Source organism: Astatotilapia calliptera, chromosome 14 (genome assembly GCF_964374335.1).
Source record: "Astatotilapia calliptera chromosome 14, fAstCal68.1, whole genome shotgun sequence".
NCBI lineage: Eukaryota > Metazoa > Chordata > Actinopteri > Cichliformes > Cichlidae > Astatotilapia > Astatotilapia calliptera.
This window is the reverse complement of record NC_137435.1, coordinates 28,775,197-28,795,040: the sequence shown is the minus strand read 5'-3', so window position 1 is coordinate 28,795,040 and position 19,844 is coordinate 28,775,197. Positions and strand designations below refer to the sequence as shown.

At 41.9% G+C, this 19,844-nt stretch overlaps 1 protein-coding gene across 1 annotated transcript in view; it reads right to left on the bottom strand.

Moving 5' to 3' along the window:
• Window positions 1–1,312: 1,312 nt before the first annotated feature.
• The window catches only part of clpb (ClpB family mitochondrial disaggregase), a 36,022-nt gene continuing 17,490 nt past the window's right edge, over window positions 1,313–19,844 (bottom strand). Inside the window, exons 6-16 of the mRNA XM_026191651.2 lie at window positions 17,241–17,338; window positions 14,525–14,639; window positions 9,129–9,206; window positions 5,172–5,227; window positions 4,999–5,043; window positions 3,994–4,155; window positions 3,742–3,898; window positions 3,406–3,479; window positions 3,183–3,302; window positions 1,915–2,019; window positions 1,313–1,705 (exon numbers count right to left, since the gene is read on the bottom strand). Coding sequence (XP_026047436.2) covers window positions 1,508–1,705; window positions 1,915–2,019; window positions 3,183–3,302; window positions 3,406–3,479; window positions 3,742–3,898; window positions 3,994–4,155; window positions 4,999–5,043; window positions 5,172–5,227; window positions 9,129–9,206; window positions 14,525–14,639; window positions 17,241–17,338 — 1,208 coding nt within the window. The 3' untranslated portion in view covers window positions 1,313–1,507. The remainder of the gene's footprint in view (window positions 1,706–1,914; window positions 2,020–3,182; window positions 3,303–3,405; window positions 3,480–3,741; window positions 3,899–3,993; window positions 4,156–4,998; window positions 5,044–5,171; window positions 5,228–9,128; window positions 9,207–14,524; window positions 14,640–17,240; window positions 17,339–19,844) is intronic.

Here is a 19,844-nt window from a genome sequence, read left to right as displayed (position 1 = left end):
TTTTGGTCTTTGATCATTTTCTTCTGTGCTACTGAAGATTTTGAGTTCACATATCTATGTTTTCTTTGTTATAATACTTAAGGATGACATTGATGTTCGAAGGGAGTCCCTCATCAATGTACTCTGCCTCTGTCTGAATGACAATTCTGATGTCTTGGTGCAGGAGTTCATGGTGAGTGTTGCATGAGTAGATTGTGGCTTTGCAACTGAACACAGTGCATTCAGTTAACCATATGATCCTCATTGGACCAGTTAGGCCCAGTAGTCCTCTTTAATAATTTGGTGAAGTGATTCCAGTACTGACATTGAAACACAAGGTTAAACTTGTTACACAAGGGGTCCAAACACTACTTTTTTTTCTCCATAGCACCTATTACGAAAGCGGAAAAACCGTCCATTTTGATGCCTCTGCCACAAAGTGAAAAAATAATAATGATAATTAAAATCATCCAGGAACGGAAAAAAAAACCTTCAAGAAAAATGAGGAGAACTGTGGGCACTGTCATCTCATTGGAGGGCCACATTAGTGTTCAAGTAGTATAAAACCCCCACAAATATTTCTGAAAATGCAGTGTTTTGTATTTTTAAATTTCAAATATTGTATAAAAAGACAAAACTGCAAATGTGAACGCAATTTTTTTTCTTCTCACTCTTAACTGAAGCCTTTCATTGAACTATCAAATAAACAAATTGGTACTCTTTCTGGCCACACCCGTGGCAGCACTTCTGCTATTATTTTGTTAAATACAAACAAAATAAAAATGCTGACATAAGTGTACACATTAGTTTTTAACTGCCAGTGAAAATTGTTTTCTTTGCAGTTTACTCTCTCACTGAACTAACAGTCAATCGGTAAACATGTTTGTGCTCTCTGCTCATATTGCCTTCATATTAAGTACGTTTTTGCTTTTAAAGAACTTATTTTAACATTGCACTCAACAACAAACAAATCCTCCCTAACAAAAGTAACTTCAAGGACCAAACTGCATTATATTTTTTCATGTCAATATACGGGCTGCAAGTAGGGGTGATGTGGGCCACAAGTGGTCCCTGGGCCACGAGTTTGATACTCCTGCTTTACCTGCAGTGAAAGTAGACATTTTGTTTTGAAAGGTTACTAGTGGATACTGGCAACTTGGAAGAGAACAATACAATCTGTTATAAGGCCTCCATTGGAAAATTGTGTATTTCATACTAGAATATAATACCAACATGTAGTATTTGGTTAAAGTTATTGAATAGTGTTTGAATAAAGTGAGAAAATTGTGGAGGATTAAAATATTCCAAGAGCTCAAATTACTTCATCAAAACATTTCAACGTTTCAATCACATTTTATCAACACACATTGCACAGGTTTATTGAATACGAATAACTAGTGTTAATTTAACTCTGTTTAAGTTGCTGCCATAGCAAAACATCTGTGTGCATCTAATGTCCACTACTGAAAGAAGTAAATCCAACACGTTCTTTTGTTCAGTGTATGCTCGCATTTTTAATCCTTTGTTGTTAGTGTTCAGGGCTGAGTGGTGGTCGGATGTCCAGCGTTCTCGATGAGCTGTCCTCTCCAACCACTTCGAGGCGCAGGCTGGGCGTGCTGTGCTCTTTCTGGCCTTCTGATTGGACAGACAGACGCAGCGTGCAGCCTTTGGGCAGCAGCTCCTGCTCGTACGCTGCGGCTAACTGGTTGACGACTCTCCTCTCAACCTGATGGATCAGTGACAGAGTCAGAGGTCAGGTGGAGATCAGGTTTATAAGTCAGGCTTTTTAAAAATCTTTATATGCTACATGTGCAGGATTTTTCCTGCATAAAGGAATCCCGTTGTGATTTTGTTCTATAAGGAGGCCTGAAATATGACAAACCACTTCAAGGGTTACTCCTAAAAACCAGTGTGTATGTTACAGTGCCTGCACACCTCATGCTTGATGGAACGAGCTCCATAATGCATATTGTAGCCGCCTGCTAACAGGTCCAGTACTGGGCGATCCCACTGAAGAGTGATATCATGCCGCTGTTTAGCCTGACAAGAGAAAGAGAGAGTGGAAGTAATGTTACAATAGGGCCGAGGGTGAGACCTGCAGAATATCAGGAAAACACAAATCTGTCAGAGAGGACGAAGAACAGAGTCAAAATGGGTGGAAAGAGAGAGCGAGCGAGAGACACAGCAGCAGAGAGGAGACTGTGTCAAGCAGCATGTCTGCTGACGCTAATCAACAGGCCCTTAATACATTTTAATCAAACGCGGGTCAATAGTAGTGATCATCCCTATTTTATGAGGATGGACTGAACACACAAATGCATTTAGCTTCAGATGTTAACACTTCAATCAGTAAATATGACGCCATGTTTTTCTATCGATATGTAGCGAGGCAATAATAATAAAAGCTCTAAACATTTAATTTGTCTAATATAAATGAGCGACAAACAAAAGCCTTGTGGGATTATTCAGTAATAATGAGATTTCTGCTGTTTGCATCGCTTCAAGATGCAGACTGAGACAAGTCATTACCAGACATGCACACTTTCAAAAACTGAAGACCCAAATATCAGACCCACAAGAGCTACAACACCACTCAAAACAGAGAAACTGAAATGAGTCGGGGTCCCTATCAGTTGCCTGCAGGGCCCATGTTTGCTGTCAGGACACCAGCTGTAATATTAATAATTAAATATTGATGAAGGCTCCACATGTTAAACACTGTAATCACATTACAGGGAGTAACAGTGGCACACAGTATTGATCCGTGTGTGTTTCTGCACAGCTCAGCAGCGGCTAACGAAGTGGGTGAGGCCTCGCAGGTCCCCACAGGAGGACACCCGTGTTAGAAATGTGGTGCTGTGAAGACGGGCGTCCAGAGGAGACTCAACCTCTGCTCCTCTCAGATCCACACACAGCTGATCGGCCCACTTGTTGTTAAAGTGGGCATCCAAACAGCAATATGGAAGCTGGAACAAATATGTGCATTCCTCTGGCGCACTTAAACAACCCATCAGTGCTGCCAGCAAACTCTGTTAATATCAGTTAAAATAGAAAGCATGAAAGGACTCGCGAGGCAGGATTTTTAAAGCTGTGTAATGTTTCCTGCATTAAGACTCAGCAGGACTTGATCTTGCATAATTTCTTTATTTATAACCGCAGAAGCAGAGAGACTAAAAATGACTGTAAAGATTGTGCTCTCGTACCTTTTTGGCCCAGAAGTTGAGCTCTTTGCTGACCAGCTGTAGCAGCTCTGAGTGACAGAATGGCAGGAAGTAGACGATTTCATTGATACGGCCCAGGAACTCGTCCCTCCGGAAATGAGCCTACAGAGGAACAAAAGACCCATGAGCGTCTCAGAGCCAGGCATGTCTGCAGCTACACCAAACAAGATGGTTTTTATGTATTTGTGTGCATCATGTGTTTTACCTTCAGGATTGGTCGAATCACAGATTCTTTAAACTGTCTGGAGATTTTAATGTCATCACTTTTCTGTACGTCCTCTGGAGGAAAAGGAGGAGATGAGTAATAATGTCATTTCTGGTTTTTAATCATCTGAAAGCTGTTATCACAGTGCTACAATGTTCCTTTATTTTGCAAGAATGAGAAAATTAACTGCAACATGACAAAGTTAATTTGTAGATAATTTAATTTCTGTGTTCGTTTAACACAACATCAGATGGAAATGTATAATCACATTGTACAGTGTCATCAGTGTGAAGACATTAGCCAGGCTGCATGTACGCGTTAGGGCGTTTCTCTCACCAAGGTTATCGGCCAGCTTCCTGCGGCTGACCCGCTCGGCTTCCTGGCGGAGCTGCAATGCATGCTGGGCTATCTCGTCACTTGCGACGTTCGACGTCATGATGAAGATGGCGTCTTTGCATTCGATTGTCTTTCCTTTACCGTCTGTAAGACGACCCTGAAAGAAGAACACCACCAATCAAACAAAGTTTCAGTTTATTTCTGTTTTATCAAAGAGACACACACGATGGACGTAAGAAGCTGTGTGCTCGCCTCATCAAAGAGCTGCAGCATGATGGTGAGGACATCGGGGTGGGCCTTATCCACTTCATCAAACAAGACAACAGCGTTAGGACACGCCCGCAACAGCTTGGTCAGCTGACCGCCTTCTTCATGTCCCACATATCCCGGTGGAGAGCCAATGAACTTTGCCACCTGAGCGCGGACAGAGAAAAGATGCACAATAAGTCTAAATAACACAACAAGCTGATTCGTTTTATCAGGATCACACTAAATAAGTATGCTCAGCCACCCTCTGCAAGAGAGAATTCAATATTTCCACACGCTTCACACCATGATCCTGTTTGCTGCATCGGGAACGTTTTCAGTGCATCCAAAAGAGGTTTTCTGAAGCACTTCAGTAACCAATTTTGTTGAACATTATTTCAAATGACAGGAAAATGTATAGACTTACCTCAAATGAGGTAAAGCAGAGCTGCTGCCTTTAATATAAGAGGGCCTTTCATGGTAGAGTCCATGTCAGCCCCCAAGCTCCGATCCTAGCCATGAAAATCTCAAACATTTTACCCATTACATCCGAAGATGTTCAATAATAATCTTTGCAGCTGTAATCACCAGCCTGCTGTGTTCAGTGTTTCACTTATGCATCTGACGCAGCTTTTCTGAATATCAAAAGACCTTCGATTTCTAGCATCTATAAAGCTCCTCATTGCCACAAACTATGCAGAGAAAGTCCAAACACTGTGGTGACTGTGACAACACGACACTGTAAAACAATGCAACTCTGAAAAACTGATTAAATGTATTCATCACAAAAAGTTTCACAAAGAGAAGAACAAAAAACCCCCAACATCATTAATTTTGGTTTATGAATCTATTACGATTACATAAACAGAATTAATCCAATGCATCACTGCCATGCATCTGCAGCAGGAAGACGCTGCTAGCAGCTGCTCTCATCGGAAATAAATGAACTTGTGTGGCGCGGCTTATTCAGTGCATACTTTGTGTTTTCGCGTGTGTGTAACGAGGCCTTACCTCGTGCTTTTCCTGAAACTCCGACATGTCCATGCGGATGAAACCCTGCAATCACAGGACGGGTTAACCTCCAAAAGAAGCACTACTGCATACACTGTAATCAAACTCATTCCACCAAATTAAGACTCTTGACATGCGTTTTGTATCTATACGCACGCTGCTACGTCACATACCTTTTTAATGTCCTTGTGCATGTAACGAGCCACCTGTTTAGCCAACTCCGTCTTTCCTGTGAGACACATCATTGAACCCGTCACACACAACAAATGCATCATTTAATTGGTCATTAGGCAACAGGAACAGTCCCTCCCCCTCACCATTTAATTACTTTGTTCTCAATAAATAAAAAAAAATACAGTCTCCGCCTTTACATCAGCATGCAGAGATTTCAGGAATTCAGGAAAACAAGCTTACTCATTTCAGACAGAAAGACAATCTCTCTCCTTCGCTAAGTGCTGGCCTAAATCCCAGTGCCTCCCTCCACAAAGCTTTCAATCATCTCCAGCTCTCCAGAAGCACACATTATGCTTGCCAGTAAAATATTCTGCATATAAATGCTCATATGTGATATTGATGTCTTGTGTTTGCTATGCATATGGGTATGATGATTGTGTGTGTGAACGAGGCTGTGTGTGTCTGTGTGTTTGTCTTGTTGCTGTGTTTAATATTGATGTCTCATGGCCACTGTTTGTCGCTGAAGGGAACAGAGAATATGAACACCGTCTCTCCCTCATCTATCTCTCTGCCCTGTCATTTCACCATCTCCCTCTTTTTAGCCATCTATCTGGCCCTTAATATCTCCCCTCTCTTCCTACTGCCTTCACTCCAACACACAAACACTTCCAAATCTTGCTGATGATTAAGGACATTTAACCACTTATTCAGTAGATGTCCTCCTCAGGTTTTCTGCTTTAACACAAAAACTGTTATTAGCAGAACCAGTTTTTGATACTTTGGCCCGCTCAAACACTACACTCTGCATCACAGGTTTGCTTTAATATTTATCCTCTAGGATATTTCAAGACGTTCATGGATAGAGGAGCAGTGGGGTGAATCTGCTGCAGCAGAAATGTCCAGACAGTCAGTCTCAGTTCAACCCACCATCCCCAGTGAATACCGTTAACTGACACGACTCGTTATTGTTGATTTGATCACACACACACACACACACACACACACACACACACACACACACACACACACACACACACACACACACACACACACACACACACCCCAATGGGTTACAGTAAACAAAGGACTGGAAATTTGATGGGACTTTATTATGCAGATATAAAAATGTCCTGGCATCCCAGTGCTAATGAAACTTTAACATGCAAAGACAGGTACTAACTGATAAAGACTGTGGTACTGGTACAGTTGGTGGAGTCTATTACTTCGCATGAATATTTACATTACTACCAAATCTGCTCACCATCCCTCTTCAGGAGCTCAAAGTTGCCATCCACATATCAAAACTGCCCAACTCAAAATGAGTCTGTTAGCTAAACAGTGCCAAACAGTGTTCCCATCTTCAGTCTAACGTTTCTTCCTCTTCATCAGGGGGATTCAGTTTTCCCTAACCAATCACACACAGCCTGATGACACCGTCAGTCCCACCCATGCACTAATTTGCCAGCTGTAGCGCTCATCAAGCTGATTGTGTTTTAAACTGTCAAACTGCTGTTTCCTGTCACATTTCCAAACAAATCAGTCAGTTTCATGACAACAGCCCACGATATGATAAACTGCAGACTGGAGCAGCCAGAGGATCAAGCCACCAAACGTCCAGTTAGTAGATGACCTGCTTTACCTCTTGAGCAACAGCCACCCCAATACTAGACAACCTGCACATTACAATAGAGGAGCTGCTGGTCCATAGAAGCCCACACCTTGAAGCTCCTGGTGCACTGTTCTTGTGCTGATGTTAATGGAGCTCTGTCGTTACCGAGTCAGCAGAGTGTCGGTGACTTTTAAGCATTCTGAAACTCTGCTCTGTAACTTTATGTTCTCTGACACTTCATGGCTGAGTTGCTGTGGTTCCTAAACACTTCCACTCTGCAGTAAAATCACTTAAAGCTCAAGAGGCATCCTTTTACAGGACTACACTGGAATTCAGTGAGCTCTTTCATGTTTGTAAAGGCAGCCTTCATGGCTAGGTGTGTGATTTTATAAACCTTAGGCAATGCGACAGTGAGCGCCAGAATTCAAAGATTGAGAAGTATGTCTCAATTAGGGGTGGGCGATATAAACGATATATGACAGAAACGATATAAATTTGGCCAATGATAGAGCGATATAGTCAAAATCTCTATCGCGATAGCGCATGTTGATGATGTCATCAAGCTGCACCTGTTTTGGTCAAAAGCATCGCAGCGGCTACAACCATCATCATCTGCAAATTATGCCGGGCGACAGTCATAGCAAAGAGATGAAGCACTTTTTAAATATGGGGTAAGCCAAAAACTGCGCTTCCTCCACTTCCGTAACATTGATTCATTAATGTTGAATTCTCTCGCAGCTGTTCTGTTCCCATGTTGTTGCAGTATATTAATAACTACCTTGTATTGTGGATGAATAATCTCAGTTGTTCTCCTGACTGAGTGGAAAAAAGGTTGGCGTTCATCCTCCAGCTTCACTGTGCTAATGTTATGCTAACATAGCTGTGTCGCTAGCAATCACGTAGCACAACATTATATACCAGGTAGTCCAACTTCACTGCTGTTTAGTTTCCTGTCTTCATTTATGTTGGAAGTGGTAGCAGAGCTGTATGTTTTAATCTCTCAGTCAGAACATGGTGTGTCATGTTTAGGTGGACACTAGCAAGCTAACTTCCTGTTAACTTCTAACTACGTTAAATTTAATAACTTCTGTTTTCATGGATGCCTGGTTGTTAAACTTAATTGTTACACCTAGTAAAGCAACAACGCTGATGATTTTATTAAAGATGAAAGAATTTAGACTGTTTTTAACTCTCATTGTTCGTTTGACTTTGGGACCTGAAGTTGACGGAGTTTTAAACCAGATTACTCCGCGACGCTCCTCACTACGGCAGCCGTAATGCTCTGACAATCCATCAAAACATTTTTTAACAGATTTCTGCACGCCCAAATCGGTTCAGGTCAGTAAGCACAACCAGAATTCATACATAAGGCACACTCAATTTTTGAAAAAATTAAAGGATTTTAAGTGTGCCTTATAGTGTGGAAAATACGTTATACAGAAGAAAATAATATATCGCGATATATATCGTTACCGCACGTGCTTCAAATTATATCGCGATATGGATTTTAGGCCATATCGCCCAGCCCTAGTCTCAATACTCTTGTCCATATAATGTTACTGTATTCATTGTCTTAGTTCAGCATGTTAACATGCAATCATCATTTTATACAAGGCACAGCTGAAACTTAAGTTTTTTGAGGGGTTTTTTTTTTGGGGGGGGGGTTTGGCAAATAAACCCAGCACTCTGAACAGCTGGTGACACGGGAGGAAAAGTCATGGGATCAGTAAAGGGAGAAAGATTCATCCTCTGGGAAACATGACTGTCTGTACAGTTTCACAGAAATCCATCCAGCAACTTGAGATATTTGAGCCTGGACTAACAAACCTACAGACCCACCAATCCTTACATCCTTAACGTGGCTTAAAACCTGAACAGGACAACCTTTAGGTGACAAACTAGCTCTGTTGAGCAACTTTCAACAAGAGTTTCTGACTGACTGAGATATTTGTTAATCAATGATTGCTTTCTCTTTATTCCTTTATATTAAATCTGTTGTACAGGACATTTTAAACATTTACCATCAGATGAATCCTCCTGAGCATCATTCTTGACACACTGATGACAAACACATTTACTGCATACAAGCTAGCTCTGATCTGTGTTTACAGTTTACAAAGTGACGAGTGCTTCCGCAGTTCACTGTACTCTGTTTCGTTTCAGCGTAATTAAATTAAACTGCTGAATTAATTTGTTTGAGTACACTCTACATGTGTCAACAAACTTAACGTATTCAAGCAGTCTGTTTATTTTGGCTGCTGCTTCGAGGAGGCTGAAGAGTTTTTCTTTCACACGCTTTGAGAACTGAAGCGTTGGGTTGGGTGTGACAGAAGAGACAGTGAATTACCGATTCCCGATGAGCCCAGGAAGAGGAATACGAGGGGATGTTCTTCATCATACCAGCCGTTCTCCTTTCTCCTGATGGCTACAGAGCACAGAGACAAGGAGAGAAACAAAGGGAGCCCATTATTTCAGTTATTTGCATTTGTTGACTTTGCTTTTGTGCCAAGTTTAAGCCATCTGAACCAAGCTGCCCCGGGGACGACGGGCATCCCAGAAACTATGATAAAAGTGTGAGAGAGCAGGGATGAGGAAAGGGTCAGAGACGGTTGGTGGAGGAAAAAAAAGAAAAATAAATAAAAAGAGGAAGAAGAGAGAAAACAGAGCAAGAGAGCAAGATGAGAGACCTCCAGAAAACTACCCACGATGCCTCTCCTCCCCCCTCAGTCAGTGGGGCCATTAGCCAGCGGTAATTGTGTTAGCCTCTCTGGCGCGGCCATGGTGAAATCAGTTTAGCATAGATCGCAGCCTCTCACACACACACGGACGCACAGGCCTGCTTAAAGAGGAGTGCCTACCCATCCCTGCCATCACCCCAGCAACCACACTAGCACACATACACAAAGACAAGATGATGAGGTGGATTCGAGGGGAGTAAAGAGTGTATTTGGCCGTGGTTTCAGCCACTCAACGAAGAAGCAGACACTAGCACAAACTCATCCAAATCAGAACCTGTTGAGAGAGTCAACAGGACCAAAGCCGGTGGATCGATGGTTAGCACTACTCCTGCCCCGAGGAAAAAGGTCCCGGTTCGGTTCCCCCTGAGCAGCTGAGGCTTTTCGTTTTTTGTTTGGTTCTGAGTGTTTTTGTGGCATTTGGTTTAGATGTTAGGTCACTTACAATGCAGACTAACTGGAAATACTTTTTTTTTTAGAGCAGCTTCGCAGTGTGTTGGCCCTTTGAAGCACCTTTTTAAAAAAGTGGGTACAAAAGATACACAGGTCCTGATATATCACAAATATGACCTCAAGTTCTCTCAGTAGAGTTTTGGCCAGAAGAAATTCTGCAGTTATCTTTATAATGTGGCAGGAGGCCAGTTTATCCTCTGAAAGAAAGGATGTAAATATAATGAAAACAAAATCACATTAAGATGGTAGAGTGCAACGTATGTGATGCTACTTCGGTCAAGTGTGAAATTTGAAACTACAGGTTTTTGTGTTGTAGCACATACGGCGCTGTGCAAACATTTTGAGACCGCCTTCATTTCTTTATATTTTGCTTCCTAGTGTTCTCGAGCAACAGTTCTACAGTTTTTCAAATTTCTTCAGATATCGGCTGATATTTCACAGATTTCCATTTCTGTCCTTGTACCTGACCATGTTCAGAGGAATGTCTTTTGGTTTTGGTAGTAAGTCAAAACCCAAGACCCTGCCTACTCAGTCATAGCAACAATTCTGACAATTATTATTATTTTCTTTTACTGTAACTCATCTGCAATATGCTTAGAAATCAGCTGAGGTTAGAAATCATGGGAGCAGTGGCATCACTTCCAATACAAACTGACTTCTTTGTGCACACTGAAGAGTCGTCCCCTGCTGGCCATAAGAAAGAATGCAAGTTTAACACACTTCCTTTCAGACCTATGTTCGTTGTTTTTATACACCCTCTATGCCATAGAGTCTATGGCATAGGTGTCAAACTCTGGCCCGCAGCCCAATTACATTTGACCCTTGAAGCCATACCAAATTACTATTAGAGCTGGCCTACTGGTATTATACAGCTAATATATATATTGTTTAGTATTAAGCTTTGCTTGTTCCATATTCAGTTTTTCAGCAAAACTTGTTTGAGTCCATAAGAAGAGATTCATTCTTAAATCTGGAGGAAGATTTTTTTTCCAGTTTTGAATTTTGGCCCACTGTGTATTTGAGTGTGACACCCCTGCTCTATGGTAAAATCCCACAAAGTCCCAGGATAAAAGTGTGAGCAATGCAGTTCAAGACACTCATCTTAATCAGCTGCAAGACAAAAACACAGACCAAATGTTTAGGTTTCGTGTTTTTCGTGTCCTCCTACACCAGGATAACAACTCCCCTCCTGCTCAGCTGTTGTAATCTCTTGCAGCTGAGAAAATATACAACAGATATGACATGTGAGTGTTAAAGTAGCAACTAATAGCTAATAATCATAAAAAGCAGATTCTTGGCAGGAGAGGAGGAGGAGGAGGGGCCAAATGAGGGAGGCAGAGAGAGATGCTACACAGGGAAGCAGAGGGAGGAACTCAGATAAGGAGAGGAAAGAGGAGTAAAGATGTAGAAGACGATACAGAGGGGTTAAGAGAGGAGTGATGGAGATAAGGAGATAGAGAATGAGGGAGAGAAACAAACAAGTGTGTCAGAGATGGACACAGAGATGAACAGTGACAAGAGGGGCTCCAAAGCTCCGTCTGCTTTATCAATGGCTGTGTGAATGACAGCGTAACCTTCTGTGTGGTTGTGCGTGTTTTAGCTGATTGAGACCGACTCTGACAGAAGGGCACATTGACATTTCTCAAAGGACCCTGACAACAACAAGGAAAGGAAGGAGACACAAAACAAATGAAAGCTCTCTCACTCAGTCTCTCTCTCTCACATGCATACACACACACACACTCTCAGCGCAGTGTGTATTGGGCAGGTCTGGTTGGCTCTAACATGATTACAGAGGGATGATTCTCTTCAATAACTCTTAGCCCTGAGAGCTAAACCTGGATCAATCTAACCTCCTTCCTGTGTGTGTGTGTGTGTGTGTGTGTGTGTGTGTGTGTGTGTGTGTGTGTGTGTGTGTGTGCGTGTGCGTATTTCTAGTTTGTGTCTTGCTGCAGGCCAGCTGTTCGTCATGAGGAGTTCAGGTGAAAACAGACGTTTTGAAGACATCGCATCGAGAAAAAAAAAAAAAAAAAAGGGAAAGAAAACCACGTCTCGGTTTTTCTTCAATTTTTGAGCTGCAAAATTTTGCAAAAAAATAATCAGTTCATCTATCAAACTGCCAAACTTTTCTTCCCCTTTTACTACTGAAATGTTACAGTGCAACAAGATAACTTGAGCTGAAACAAAAAGAAGAGGATGAGCAGATAGGAAAAAACAAAAACAATAAACAGATAAATATGTTCCAGTTTCTTTTTTGTGTGTTTCACATAATTACATCATAGAGTCGGAAGTTTAAAGTTATCTTTGTCATTTTTTCTTTAGTTATAATATTTTTAAAATGGGAACGATATACAAAGGTTTCTGGCTGGAACAGTTGGGAACGTTGCAATCACTTCTACGAAGCAAGTCCAACGCACCCGGGATATCCTCCCATTATCAGGCTTCACTTACTCAGGCGAAGCAGTCACACGGTGGTTATCAACTCAATAAGGTAACCCAGCCTATCCCAGTCTCACGACAAACACTTGAAACACCACTATTAGCAGTGTATGACTAACCAGAAACATGGAGTTGTGCTCTGGCAGCAGATTTTTACAAAAAGGGAGATAAAACTAATATGTGAGAAATATAAGAAGACTAAGAGCAGCACAGCTGCTACAGACAGACCAGCAGAATGAGCGTGTAACAGGAAAAGTACTGCACAGTGGTTTAGTACTAAAAGTGCTGTACGAATGTGTGTGTGTTGATCTTTAAGCAAGACTGGACAAGATTTACTATATCAATAAAGTTTAGCCCATTTGAAGCTTGTTGAAACTGTTGATCACTAATCATGAGCACAACTCGTTCCAGTGCAGGTTAGGTTTGCATCATAGGTTACCATGGTGATGTACTACAGTAATACAGAAAACCCTGGGTTAATCCTAAAATTGCCTTCTGATTAATCATGAAAGTTCTACATTTTTAACCAGTAATTGCGCATTAAAATGTTGGATATGGCGTGTATTTGCAGACACATAGCCTGGTCACTCTTTATCTCTACATCCTTCTCCCATTTATCTTCTTATCTGCAGTGCATCTCTCTTTCCTGAGTCATCTCCTCATCTCTAAATATCTACTTCCCTCCTCCTGGCAAGAGTTTGACTGATTTCTGCTCGGTTCACCTTTACAAACTGTAGCTGCACACGAGGTTGTGTGTGCTCTAGTAGGTTCTGTATCTGTATCTGCCTCTGAGTGTTTTTTTCCCTGTGTGTGTGGTTGTGTGATATATATTCACTACAATACACAGATCAATCACTACACAGATCAATAAGCTGTTCCTATTTCTCTGTGGTGATGTCTTGTACGGCTTTCGTGATAACAACAGTCATTCATCGCCTTGCCAAAGACTACAAGTCCCACGACTATCCTCCCCTTCTGACACTTGTAACAACTACTGTCTTTAGTTTTACAGACAGCTCTGTAGTTTGTCTCATATCTGTAGTTTGTGTTGTTTTTTTGATGAAGTATTAGAGTTACGGAGGTCTGGAGAGAGATGAAAGTTGTTCCCTTGTTGGTTATAAACTCTGCAGTATTTGCTCTCTCCAATGTGTTATAGACTGTAATATCAGTTTCTAGCTTTGGGAATGAGTTAATTATTTTCACAAATCTAAAACAGAAAATGTCCAACATCATAAAAATAACACACAGCCTCTCTCCCTGCTGCAGAACCCTTTCACAACCCCCCCTCCCACAAACTCATCTGCAGATCAATACAGTACATGGCCTCCATGGATGCCTGGTGTAATATCAGCTCTTTACTGTCGGTTGTGTTATTGTGCTCTAACTCATCCTCCCTCCCTTCCTCTAAGCACTAAACACACTCTCTGTCTTTCTGTCAGAGCTACAAGCTTTCTGGTTCTCAGATATTTCCCCGTATTCTCCCATCGTGTCCCTGTATCTTTTAGTTTTATATTTTTTTTATTCTTTCGCCCATCCCATCCTCTCTTGTTTACATCTGTTTGCCCATCCCCAACAGTAGTGTTTGAGGACAAACAGTGGAGATTCAGGAGGTGCATTAATGTTTCAAAGAGGAAGAAGGAAAGGACAGGAGAGTGAAGGAGAGAGATGGAGATCAAAAACAAGAGACCCAGAGATAGAGATGATGGAGAAAGAGAAGAACAGAGACAGAGGGGGGCGAGCAGAAAGCTGGAGAGAAACGAGGAGGAGGAGAAGGGGGGGTCTGTAGTATGTCTCCTCTCTCTGTAATCGTGTTAACTGGCGGCTCCAAGCCTGGCCTCTTCAGCTGTCACGCACAAATACACACACACACACGCACACAGCACCTGTGTACGCCTGACAGACAGCTCATTCATCACAATTAACCAATTACAGCCTCCGCAGGTCTGTACGAACCCGCCTACTGCTGGTGGAAAAGGCAGGAGAACAGGAGAAAGATGTAAGAGGAGTCGCCCTCCTCGACGTAAATATGTTGAAGGAAACAAAGAAAAGTGAAATAAAGGCAGTGATGTTTTGTATTTTTGTGTATTTACTCACTCAGGAGTATCTGCGGGTTTACCTGAAGCCACCGTATTGATGGCCCCCTCCTGTCCAATGATGTGCTCCTTCAGCCTCCTCTCCAGGGGGAACCTCCTCCTTTCCTCTGCCTCTCGTCGAGCCTGTAACTCCAGAAACTAGGTGGAGATAAAGAAAAGGAGAAGAGAGTGAATGAATCCGGAAGAGAAGGGAGTGAAAATGAATAAGCAGCTCTTAAACAAACAAAGGCTGTGCTTCTGTCCCTCTCCATCTCTTTATCATCGCCTCCTAGCCAGTGGGGCATGTCACTTTTCCTGCTCACGTTGTTAGTTTTATTAATTTTCCCCTTTGTGCAAACTTGGGGATCTTCATTAAGAAAGCATGAATTAAATATCTTAAACTCCTTAAGACTTTTTTGCGTCTGGTCTGAGAAAACAAGACCAGGCATTGTTCTTCTAATTTTCTATTGCTGTATTGGTGATCCAGTGTGAAATGTAGCCTCAGTTTCCTGTTCTTAGCAGACACTAGCAGCACCCAGGCTGGTATTCTGCTGCTATAGCCCATCAAGGGGTTTCAAGGTTCAACGTATGTGCATTCATAGATGTTCGTCTGCACGCCTCTCTGGTAAAGAATGGTTATTTGAGTTACTCTTGCATTCCCATCAGCTCAAAACAGTCTGGCTTTTGGTATTTTCTAACAGAGAGCTGATGCTCACTGGATATTCTCTCTTTTTTGGACGACTTGAACCCCAAATATGTATGTGTGGAAAAAAAATTCGCATTAGAGCATCAATTCCATCAATCCTCTCTGACACCAACAACCACACCCACAGTCACCTAAATCCCCTTTCTTCCTCATTCTGATGCTTATTTTGAACTTCAGCAGGTCATCTTGACATGGCTAAAGGCATTGAGCTTCCGCGTTATGATTGGCTGATCAAATAATTATGTTAACAAGGAGCTAAATAAGTGTATCTGCTATTACCGTTACCTGGTATCCCTGAATATAACTGAAAAAACCTCTAAATAAGAATCTCGTATAGATACAACTACATCAGTTTCTTTTTCATTTCTAGGTTGAAGGTTTTTCTTTGTGGAATTATTTCTTATTTAAGAGTCTAACAGCAGAGACTGTTGTGTGTGTATGGCTGTAAAATCTTTGTGGGATAAATATGATTTTAGCCTTTACACGTTTAATTAAACCCAATAGAAATGCTATTATAAAAATGTCAAACATGAAAAGTTATCATCTACATCTTTATTTAGATCGCAAGCCAAGTTTCATATTTAGCTACTCGGTAAATAAACAGAACTGTTTACTGATTGTCGAAAATGTGATTATATAATTAATTATGTAAGAAAATCTGCAAAATAAATACAATATTCTTCAAGGATTAGGAGCCATACTTCTTTAAGTGAGAAATCAAACATTTAAAATGTGTTTCTTTCATCTTACATATCTCACTACTGTAACGCTACCTTCACCTGACACTTTAGAAACATATTTTCCACTTCGAAGCAGCTATCTGCTTTCCCGTCTCTCTCCTCTTTATCAGACTACCTCCATTTCTCTGACACCCATTTCCTCTCCTCTGCTGATTTAGCTTGATCTCTCCACCTCCTCTCCTTCTTCTATTCTTTTAGCGTTGCTCACACCCCCTGGTTTCTCCTCCTTTCTCTCAGCCACCCCACGACTCATTTATCCTCCTCTCTTTGTCTCCTTAGACTCCAGGTTTTTACCCTGCAGTGGAGCCAGGCTGTTTATTCTCTCTCTCCATCTTGCTTAGCTCCAGCCTGCTGTCAAGTCGGTAGATAACTACGGATAACTCGAGTTTTATTTAAGAAAAAGCCAGACCTCATGTCTACCGCTACACACCTGTGAAATACCAAGAGCTGAGCAGTGACGGGCAGAAGCCATGAAATCTCAGCACTGCCAAACTTTCCAAACAATATCAAACCACATTTTTCACGTCACAATTATGTCTTAAAGAACAAAAACAAACAAAAAACCCTGAAATGACCTATCCTGAAAGCATTTGGCAAAGGAGAACAGGTTTCTGTACTGGCTTTCATAGAGCTAATAAGCACTTTCTGTGCACCCAACCCCTGATTTAGCTTATAACTCTTTGCCAAAGAGTTTGACTTCACTGTTGGAGTCAGAGTAAAAACATCCCAACGATGAGATGCGCCATAGTTCGAGTAAAGCACATTTCATTATCATGTTTCGGAAGATTAACACAACTGACTGTTTGCACTTATGAAAAGAAAAAAAGACCCCACTTCCTTGTATGTCTCCTCATACTTGGACAATAAAGTCGATTCTGATAATTCAGAGATGTAAATGATGTGAGCTTCCATTTTACATTATGAAACATCCAAGACTTTTTCATACATACACCAGAAAACTCGCTTAAACACACTTTAGCCAGTCTGTCATGTCATGATATGCGCCGATCAATGACGCAGCTTTGTTGCGTGTTTTTAACCCCAGTTAACCTCCACCAGCTTTCACAACTTTAATATTCAAAGCACCTGTCAGTCACAAAGCGGACTGACACAGACCTCCTGTGGAGCGTCGGCCTGTGTGCAAGAAATGTGCTGAGCTGTTCACACCAGGCTAAAGAAAACAACTACATCTGGGAGCATGGCACTGTTTGTTTGTTTTTTAAAATGACCTAACTGCTGTTAATCCACATCGGGGAACCAAAAAGGAGGTTTTTTTGCAGTTATGCAGTTTTGCATATCCTTTATGTGTTATACCTTGCCCTCCCACTCCTGCAGCAAAGTGCTCACTTCTCCCTCCTTAGCATAGGCCCGTGCTGTGTGTCCCACACCATTGGTCTGCAGGGGGCTGGCACCTGTATGACAGGAACAAACAAATTTTATAGTTAGAGAATGACATAAACTAAAACCAAATCAGCATAGGTTTCAAGGGGGGGAAAATTTTTAGTACTACAACAATATGCACAGACTTCCCTCAGCAGGAGGGTCTATCGTCAATCGAAAAAGCTGGGCTAGGGGTGAGAGGTCACAAGGATCAGAGGTCACTGCAGTGAAGCAGAGGGGCGATGCAATGCCTCTGTAGGGGGTTTCATATCTGCAACGCGTGCCAATAACCATACAACTGCACACCAACACCCTGGACTATTATATATGATCTATAAATACTCACTGCAGGTTGCTGGAGGTTGGAGCCACTGGGACAAACACACCCACACACAGCAGGATCAAGTGGATGACACATTTCACAGAGGAATGAGGAGATAATATCACAGCACGAGTGAAGTGTGCCAGCCTGGGCTGAACAGTGCTGTGCTTGTCAGTGCGGGTGGTTAGCAGTGCCTTCTGCCCCGACCTGTGCTACCACTCACTAACCAGAGTAAACTCAACACACACATGCCTCCGTGTGAACAAGTGACTGTAAGAACACTGTGTAAAAAAAAAAAAAAACCAAACAAACAAAAAAAACCCACGTAATATCTAATTGAATTGTCCTGGTTATGAACAACAAGAGTACAACATTTAATATTTGAAAAGCACCCCTACTGTAAGAAAGAGGGACAACAATAATGTAAATGTGTTGTTCAGGTCTATGATAGGTGAATGTCCTGCTCTGCTTTGTGGGAATGTTTCAGGGCATAATATGTGGATGGAAAATTAAATGTTAAGACAGCTCACACAGCTTTTTAGAGGAGGAAGCAGTTTGGGACTCAGATTTGTTTATGGTGAACGACTACTCCATCAAATTTGTGCTCTTCGTTTATTTGTCATTAGTTTAGAGGAGTTTTCATGTTTGACTGTAGCAGATTTAAAGTGGATGTATTGGACTCATTTCTAGTGACATTTTTAATTCTTGGACTAGCTTTGCAGTCACAGTTCAAAAAATAAACTAATAAAACATAAATCACCGTCTTAGATTTGGTGCGGTCCCTCATATCAGGTTTGGATAGCAGGTGGGCGAGGCTGCTGTGATCACACCCGAAAATGCTCATATTACGGATACCTGCTCTGACATCATGAATAGGACATAGTAAGGGGGGGAAAAAAGAGTTGGAAACAGTACTTGGAAGTTTCTAGACTTTGAATTTTGGTTAACTTTTACATATTTGAAAGTACTTTTTTTAAGGAAGTTTTACTCTTTCCGCACTATATCTATCTATCTACAGGGAGTGCAGAATTATTAGGCAAGTTGTATTTTTGAGAAATAATTTTATTATTGAACAACAACCATGTTCTCAATGAACCCAAAAAACTCATTAATATCAAAGCTGAATGTTTTTGGAAGTAGTTTTTAGTTTGTTTTTAGTTTTAGCTATTTTAGGGGGATATCTGTGTGTGCAGGTGACTATTACTGTGCATAATTATTAGGCAACTCAACAAAAAACAAATATATACCCATTTCAATTATTTATTTTTACCAGTGAAACCAATATAACATCTCCACATTCACAAATATACATTTCTGACATTCAAAAACAACACAAAAACAAATCAGCGACCAATATAGCCACCTTTCTTTGCAAGGACACTCAAAAGCCTGCCATCCATGGATTCTGCCAGTGTTTTGATCTGTTCACCATCAACATTGCGTGCAGCAGCAACCACAGCCTCCCGGACACTGTTCAGAGAGGTGTACTGTTTTCCCTCCTTGTAAATCTCACATTTGATGATGGACCACAGGTTCTCAATGGGGTTCAGATCAGGTGAACAAGGAGGCCATGTCATTAGTTTTTCTTCTTTTATATCCTTTCTTGCCAGCCACGCTGTGGAGTACTTGGACGCGTGTGATGGAGCATTGTCCTGCATGAAAATCATGTTTTTCTTGAAGGATGCTGTAGCTCAGGTGGCAGAGCAGGTCAGCCACTAATCAGAAGGTCGGTGGTTCGATCCCAGGCTGCATCCTGGCTGCATGCCAAATATCCTTGGGCAAGATACTAACCCCGTGTTTGCCTACTGGTGGTGGTCAGAGGGCCCGGTGGCGCCTGTGTCCGGCAGCCTCGCCTCTGTCAGTGCGCCCCAGGGCAGCTGTGGCTACAATGTAGCTTGCTATCGCCAGTGTGTGAATGGGTGGATGACTGAATGTAGTGTAAAGCGCTTTGGGGTCCTATGGACTAGAAAAGCGCTATACAAATGCAGGCCATTTACCACTTCTTCCTGTACCACTGAAGGTGTCTTCCAGAAACTGGCAGTAGGACTGGGAGTTGAGCTTGACTCCATCCTCAACCCGAAAAGGCCCCACAAGCTCATCTTTGATGATACCAGCCCAAACCAGTACTCCACCTCCACCTTGCTGGCGTCTGAGTCGGACTGGAGCTCTCTGCCCTTTACCAATCCAGCCACGGGCCCATCCATCTGGCCCATCAA